This window comes from Hordeum vulgare, chromosome 5H, assembly GCF_904849725.1.
Source record: "Hordeum vulgare subsp. vulgare chromosome 5H, MorexV3_pseudomolecules_assembly, whole genome shotgun sequence".
Classification (NCBI taxonomy): Eukaryota; Viridiplantae; Streptophyta; class Magnoliopsida; order Poales; family Poaceae; genus Hordeum; species Hordeum vulgare.
Genome location: NC_058522.1, coordinates 249330628 through 249338496, shown reverse-complemented (window position 1 = coordinate 249338496; position 7869 = coordinate 249330628). Strand labels below are relative to the sequence as shown.

The 7869-nt window shown below is 42.2% G+C and overlaps 1 protein-coding gene across 2 annotated transcripts; it reads right to left on the bottom strand.

Moving 5' to 3' along the window:
- Positions 1–447: 447 nt before the first annotated feature.
- On the bottom strand, positions 448–5175 carry LOC123395325 (vacuolar protein sorting-associated protein 25-like). 2 transcript variants are annotated; one of them, XM_045090311.1, is made up of 9 exons: positions 4899–5175; positions 4724–4787; positions 4539–4637; positions 4081–4253; positions 2934–3073; positions 2626–2679; positions 2393–2481; positions 2236–2305; positions 448–800 (listed from the first exon to the last, which is right to left on the bottom strand). In XM_045090311.1, the coding sequence occupies exons 4-9, from the start codon at positions 4137–4139 to the stop codon at positions 568–570; spliced, it is 645 nt and encodes a 214-aa protein (XP_044946246.1). In that variant the 5' UTR covers positions 4140–4253; positions 4539–4637; positions 4724–4787; positions 4899–5175; the 3' UTR covers positions 448–567. The 2 variants fall into 2 exon arrangements, with proteins under 2 accessions (XP_044946246.1, XP_044946245.1); XM_045090310.1 differs by having other exon boundaries at positions 4751–4787; positions 4899–5154.
- Positions 5176–7869: the final 2694 nt, after the last annotated feature.

Genomic DNA, 7869 nt, shown 5'->3' with positions numbered 1-7869 from the left:
CCCATCAATGTAGAGGTGGATGTGATCAATACTAAAAAAAGGCTGCTAGTGGCGCACGTATTTTGGCTATTAATGACGCACTATAGGTGCGTCACTATTATCACGTCACTACTAATAAATAGTAATGACGCACGCCTGATGCACCACTGTTAATCTACATAATAGTGACGCACCATCTGGTGCGCCATTACTATGCCAGACACTAATGACGCAGCTAAAGTACGCCATTACTAGGCCCAGAAGTGCGCCGCTGTTGTTACTCCAAGGGGCCATGCGTACCTTGTGCTCTGGGTTACTAATGGCGCACTTTTAGATAATGCGCCACTGGAGTGTTTATTTATGTGCGCCACTAAAATGCAATATGGTGCGCCACTACTATGAATATTATGAAAAAAAATTGACACAGCACAACATATAAACAGCAGATTTATCGAATACAATAGAAGATTAGTCTCCGAATACGATTCATCGTATTATTCTTCAAATTCAAAGTACCGAACAAACTTAAAACATTACAAGTCTCGAGACCGCGAGTAGCGAGTTTGTCTTCACATTACAAGTCGATATCTAAACTACCATCACATAGAGCATCATCGCGATGAAACTGATCTTCATATGATTCCTCCTCCGCTCCCTCCTCTCTCCCGCTAGATAGCGCGCGTATCTAGCTTTAGCCTCCGCCCTAGTGGTGTATCCTTTGTAATTGTTACCGCTGAAATGATGAACCTGTCTCTGACACTCCTCCCAGTCGTCGTACACTCCGGAAACCTCGTCCTTGTACACAACATACGACGACATCTCTATGCAATAGACAAACAAAACGTTAGTAGCAATTCACAAATAATATATAAGCAATATATAAGTATGCAACAAAAGAATCGAAAGAGAAAAGCAACACATTAATAGCACGATTCATGGTCCTACTAATAAATAGCATCGATTACATATAAGTTGAACGATTGTCCAAACTAAAGAGACATGCAAGTTCATTGAAGTTTAATTACAACATGAGCTAATTGATATTTCAGAACTACATAGCATCAATACTTTCGACATCAATACTTTCGACTTGACTCAGGGACCGGAGCGTGGATGAAGCCGCCGTCTTTCGTGATGGTCATGAATGTGCGGTCGTTGTCAGCCTGTATTTGTAGCGTTGTTTCTATTTCACTGTTGGATGGTTGATAGTTGAGGTAGAACTGCCCCGAGGTACGAAGGACATCTTGATTGATGATTTCCGCAAACTCCGACCGGATGCAAAAGAATTCTTGTCTGATGTCCTCATCCTGGATTGCCCACAAGCGTGCGGCCCATTCTTTGAGATTATTTGGTAGCATAAGGTGATGATAGTTCCGTACGATCTAGGTTTCCAGGGGGATGGGCAAACAAATACAGTAAAAAAAATGACAGATGGGGCCCAAAAAAATGAGTCGTTCGACCCAGAATCCACGTCGCTCGACTCATATCTAGAGTCGAGTCAAGAGGTTGAGTCAACCCTGGAAGTGTGACTCATGGGCTAGTCGAGCGGCTCAAAAACAGAGATGGTACTATACATTCTTCTTTCATTGCTTACTTGTTGATAAGTACTCTGGTACAGAGTCAAAATACAACTCTTAACACATAAATATGCTCAGTCACTGGCAAATATTACACGGTTGACAGTTCACATAGTAATCATGTATGTCTATGATATTTTGGCCGTTATAGATACAACGGTTGGATCTTTTTACATAAAAATTGTGAACCTATATATGATAGCAGAGCAGGCAATGTTTACGTAATTGCTACTGGGCTGCAAGCAAGCACAACGGGAGCGTAGGTCCCTTACCAAAGTCGGAGAAGCACTTCCGTGGGGCGTGGAGTAATCATGTGGTATCATGGCATGATACAAGCAGGATTTTAGGAGGATAAACTCTGGTTTATTCACTCTTTGTATAACACAGATTATCCCTAGCTTTATAATAGCTGTCCCTAAAAGGAAAACTATAACTGCGTAATTCCAAGTGATTCTTGTCGAAACAAATCAACCAATGAATCAGAAAAAAAACACTTATCACTAAGCCCAGGCTTAGCTAGACTGAGGCTTGTGGCGGCTATAATAATGCCAGACACACATCACAAGTTGGGTAAACATAAAAATATTTATCCAACAGCTAAGTCTAAATCCTACATATATATTACCATTTCTACCGTAAATTGCTTCCACGATGTTGTTAGAGCATTTGGTATACTTACCAGTCCCATGCGTTTCAATTCCAGAGCGTATATCCTCAATTGTTGTCACTTCCAACCCATTTTCCTTTACCTACAAGCATAACACACAGACACATATTATTCATTGATAAACTGATAGCTCCGAAAGAAACATGTTTAACAGAATACAAAGTCTTACAAAGTCTACTATGTAGTTAGCCCAATCTTGAATCCGCAGCCAAAGAATGAGACACTTCTTGTGACTTTTGTCAACCCACTCTGCGCGACCTGCAGTTGAACTTCACTTTAAGTAGTTTCACAACACATACCTAAATACAGGTCAGGGGTAATAAAAGCATCCATCATGTAGAAAAACAAAAATACACACAGCTAAAACAATAACCAAAAGATTTTATGATGTGCAGAATGAACCTTCACTAACAAGAGCTGCAAGGAACGCCTCCTTTGCTTCATAGCTTAGAGATCCTGAATAATATAAAGCATGTAAGTTCAGTGCAATGCCAATAGAATTGTCCAAATGCGTAGTAAACTAGTCAAGTAAATAAAATTCATGTACACACTAGTCTGGCATGCTCAAAAGGCTAAATGGTCGGTGTTAGGAACACATTACCATCATGCCAGATCACTATACATAACATTTTCAACACAGTAAGACATAGTTTTGCTGAATTGCAGAAGAGCAGTAGTCAAAACACAAGGTTCATATAAATACGACTTACTCTCAATCTTTGGATTGGAGAACAACGGAAAATCTTCTTCCAGGGAGATTATATACATCTTTTGACTTCTACAGTAATCAAGTATCAGCTCTTTCCATAGCTGCACTTGCTTTTCACGTGTTTCTCTCACAGGCTGCAAACTGGGAACAAATGTTGTCATGATATTGTATTATCAGTCCGTATACATATCAAAATAAGTGTTCAACAGAAGTTTTCATAGTTAGTTTTTACACAAATTCCCATACATTACTCAACCAAATGTAAGAATTAGTACAGCAAGGAAATGCTTGAATTGCTACACATACTGTTGGGATATGAAAGAAAGATGCCAGATCTCAGCCACTCTGAATCAAATACCGTGTTATAATTTTGGGAATGTTACAAAGTAGAGATTTGTGAAGAGAGAGACATTTGAGTTTTAAGCAAAGGCACATTTTGTAGAAACAAGTGCTTAAGCAGTGACGGACCCAGGGGCAGTCGGGGCCATGTCTCCCCCCGTGGTAACCTTTCTTCTGAAAACAGCCTTAGATTGTTAGTTCAGAGTGCTGTAAATTAATATGTTTGCCCCCCTCAACATTTTATATCTTCCATTGGTCCCCCTTTAGTAAGATTCCTAGCTACGTCCATGTGCTTAAGCTTACTAACATATTTCCTTTAGTGATCCTGATGTACAAATCCTTCATACATATTCAGTTCTTCACTTACAAAACGTGTTTTTCATTTTGAATCTATAAATGTCATTTTAGGCCTTATTAACAAGCTAACTCGGAATAAAACAAGGGAATAATAGATTAAAGGAAATTTACATGATTTTGAGTGTACTTGCATGATTATATGATATATCCAAAGTAGGAATAAATAAGTTTAACTAGCGAAAGGGCAAGTATATACCAAAATCACTAATCACTTTATTGTGCAATTTTTCCAATAAATAATTGCCAATCAAATAATGTACGGAAAAGTAATTTCATTACTAACATAGTACTGTACTTGAAGCAGAAGTTAACTTCCTAACTTTGTCACCAGGCACTGATTAAGAATCTCCTACTCCTCATATACCACTATACATATAGTGCAGAATTGCAAATCATGCAAAATGTTCAAACATGTGACAGTAATGCTGGAGGAGGGGGAAGAGAGAGATTACGTAAAGTAGGGCGGGTAGTTGAAAAAGTGGGGGAGCTTGAAATCCACCGGCCTCTGCATCTCTGCTGAAGCGCGAGCTTGCGGAGCGGAAGCTATGAGCACGTAGTGGAGATCTAAACTGGCGAGCTGACTGAAGGCGGTGGTGGATCTAGGAATCTAAACAGGGTGGTCCACCTGAAAAAATTGACACCCAATTTGGCATGTGAACATTCTAATTAATTTACCAATAGCACACATAAATAAATAAATATGTTCTTACGGACACCTTAAAATTCTCAATTAAGTTGCAGTTTTGCATAAAAAAAGCACACATACCAATTCTTCAACAATTCTACAAGGAAAAAAATGGCATTCTAGCAGTGACTGAATTCTATCAAGTGTCAATCATAATTGAACTGAAGGAACCAAGCAAGCTGCTGGGCTGCAAGCAAGCACAAACGGAGAGCACATGTCCCTTACGGAAGTCGGAGAAGCGCTTCCGCGGGGCGTGGAGGAACTCGGCGTACTCCTGGCCGCCCTTCGTCTTGTGCAGCTGCAGCACCAGAGGCCTCCTCATCCCTGATCAAGCCAACAATAACGCAAATCAGCGACACAGGACCAAACTATTTTTTGAAGAAAAAAATGGCGATCCAGCGCGGGACTACCAGATCCACGGGGCAGGAAGTCCCTACCGACAATGCTCTCGAGCACGGACGACTTCCCAGAATTCTGGAGACACCAGAAAAGGAAGGTAGTAAGTGGGCGGTCCGGCGGGCAGATCTGGGCGCGGGGCCGGCGGATCTGGGGGCGAGCTGGGGCGGGGGCGGGGCGGGGGCGTACCTGGCCTCCGACGACGGCAACGGAGGGGAGGGCCTCCCAGAGCGACGCCCCGGCGCCGCCGCCGTGGTCGCCGAGCACGGTGCACGCCTACTGGATCCGGTTCACCAGCCCGATCAGGCTGACCTCACCGCGCCCGGCAGCCCTCCCTCTAGCTGTGCGGCCGCCGGCGGCAAGCGGACGCGGTGGCGGTGGCGGTGGAGTTGGGATCTGTCTGCCGGAGTGAGGGTGAGGAGGAGGGGATTGGGATCTGTGTACTGGAAAACTAGTGATGACGCACCTCCTAAGAATGCGATATTGCTAACCAGGGTTACTAATGACGTATCTGATGTGTGGTGTGTCATTACTAGTTTTGAAGAAAAAAAATTAGAAAAATGTTAGTAGTGGCGCACCGTGAGTGTGGTGCGTCATTACTAGTTAAAACTAGTAATGGCGCACTTTTCCCTGATGCGTCACTGCTAAGTCTGGGAAGGGTGTGGGGCGAGGACAAAACTAGTAATGGCGCACCACACACCAGGTGCGTCATTAATAATATGATCATTAATGGTGCACCATGTATGTGGTACGCCACAGCTATATAGCAGTGGCGCACCAGATATAGGTGCGTCATTATTAGCTATAACCGTTTTTCTAGTAGTGGATACAGGTAACCACTCATGAAGAATATATTGCAACACTGTATCAGACACCGGCAGAAGGAGAATAAGAATAGGTATGAGATACGGTAAGGAAACTTCGTGAACATCAATAAAATTTCCGAATTATGTGTTTTGCAAAATTAGGAAAATTTCCAGCCGAAGCAGAGCTGGAGAGGAGCCCCAGGTGCTCCAGGCGACATGTGGGCGCGGGCTACCTCGTGGTCGCGCCAGGAGGCCGCCTGGACCACCCGGAGTCCGTCTCCGACTCTACTTTTGCTTGTTACCTTTCTTTTGATGTAGAAATTTTTGCTATATATTTTCCCGAATTGTCCCGGGTTTGTATCTTGCGATTTCGTGCATTTTCTTTTCGGTCTATTTGTGCCAGGAGAACTTTCAGCAAACCTAGGTGCCATGGCTTCCCCAAAATCTCCAAGGGACAAGTTCCTCGTCAACGTCAACAACCCTTACCCCATAGAGGTAAAGAGGCACCCTCAAACACTCTGGGTGGAGGATGGTGTCCTCCACAAAGAAGATTTGAAGGGACCTGTCAAGGAGGGGAGCACCAGGGCCAAACTGGAGGAAATGGACCAAGAAGTCTTCAAGTACAAGTTGATGATCGAGCGTGGTGTCGAGGCCAACTGCGATATCATCGCCGAGCTGAAGAGGGAACTTGAGGAGGAGATGAAGGAAGTGCGATCAATCATATCCGCACTGGAAACCAAAGTGTTCTTGCTTCAAGGGCACATCTATGACCTACAAAACCAGAACTGTGAGTATTAACTAAAGTTTTTGCCCATGGGCTTATCTACCGAAAGCAGGATCTTGGAGACTGAAGAATCCTGTGTGGATGGAGGACCTCTGCCATGGAAGCGTTTCGCTAAGGATTACTTGAGGAACGAGAACAAGGATGAAGAGTGACATCTTCATGGGTAATGGCATTCCCTTATCTTGTTCCAAGCTTGGGGGAGTGCCCGGTATCTTTATTTTTATCATTTACCTTTTATTGTCAAGTTTAGTGTCATATGATGTTTAGGGAAGTTATCTTATGAAATAGGTGTTTGCATTCAGGTCTATCACTCCTTTGTGGAGAGTCTTGTATCCGTGAGCGTGTAGTGTCTATGATGGAATATTAACGAGAAGTCTATTGGTTTCTTTGTTGCACTTGGTATTCTCTTCATGCAATCGATTTTATATGTTGATTCGTATGGGAGTATTGATCTTACATATCAGGTATGGCTTTGAAAACTTTATTTAATCTTGGCAAACATAGCGTTGGTCATAACAACAAGCATGAGTTTTTATAGTACCGACATAGCCAAAACCTTTATGTTCTTATGCTTGAAGTGTTATGCTGACAAGGAAGACAACTTGATGTTTTATGCCAATTCTTTATGTTAAACTTTATATTGTTTTGCATCCAAGACAACATTTTTGTCTGCTTTCAAAAGCGTTTGCTAGCCAACCCTTGCCCTAAGCGGGAATACTGCTTGTCCATCCATACCCTGAAACCTCAACCTTCCCAAGAGTCCACCATACCTTCCCTATACGTGGTATTTCACCGCCACTCCTAAAGTATATTACTCATGCGCTATCTTTAAACCTTCAAATATTACTCCCTCTTTTGTGCCTCTGCTTTAGCTCATGAGGAAGTAGTAGGTAATTCATGATCTTCTCATACTAGACAAGTTTTATCCTGGGTTTCATGTAATTTGCGAACCCCTAACACCAGAAGGGACTGGCATGAGCGTGCCCAGCTCGTAAAAGATAATAACAACAAACAAAACCTCCTTCATGATTCGTTGATGAGAAATCAAAAAACTTTGGTAGTGATAAACAAAGGAGACTAAGGGGATGTGATCACCCCACTTTGGGAGCCGTTCCTCAAAACTTGTCCAACATGAGAAGTATTGGGCTATCTACTAGCATTCGTTGACAATTATGCACCTCTCAAAAGCTTGTTTTAGAATCTTGTTGATTTCTAAATTCCTAAAAGCTCTAGCACATGAGTTTTCCCTACTTCCCTCTGCGAAGGGCCAATCCTTTACTTTTATGTTGAGTCAGTAAAACCTACTTCTTTCTATTCTAGAAAAGAGCAGACACCTTATGTTGACAAAGATGCATGCATTTGTATTGTTTCATTGAGAATTGCCATATCACACCTTTGTTGACATTGTCATTAAGATAAGTAAGTTGTTTGTTAAAGCCTAGCTAAAGCAAACATCTTCCTTTGTGTTAGCATTTTCACTTCTTGACTAATAACATGTTCTTTCAAAAAGCTTAAATTGATCTCATCAAACTATAAGAGGAAGAGCAAAAGTTAATAGTAATTAGTTGTA

What these genes read in the sequence shown, in the direction of transcription:
- LOC123395325 (XM_045090311.1), bottom strand. Translation starts at nt 4,139, where the DNA reads ATGCAGAGGCCGGTGGATTTCAAGCTCCCCCACTTTTTCAACTACCCG. An exon ending in AACTACCCGCCCTACTTTAC is followed by an intron (nt 3,074 to 4,080) that starts GTAATCTCTCTC and finishes ATTTGTTCCCAG; the next exon opens with TTTGCAGCCTGTGAGAGAAA. An exon ending in AATTGAAACGCATGGGACTG is followed by an intron (nt 801 to 2,235) that starts GTAAGTATACCA and finishes TCTATTGCATAG; the next exon opens with AGATGTCGTCGTATGTTGTG.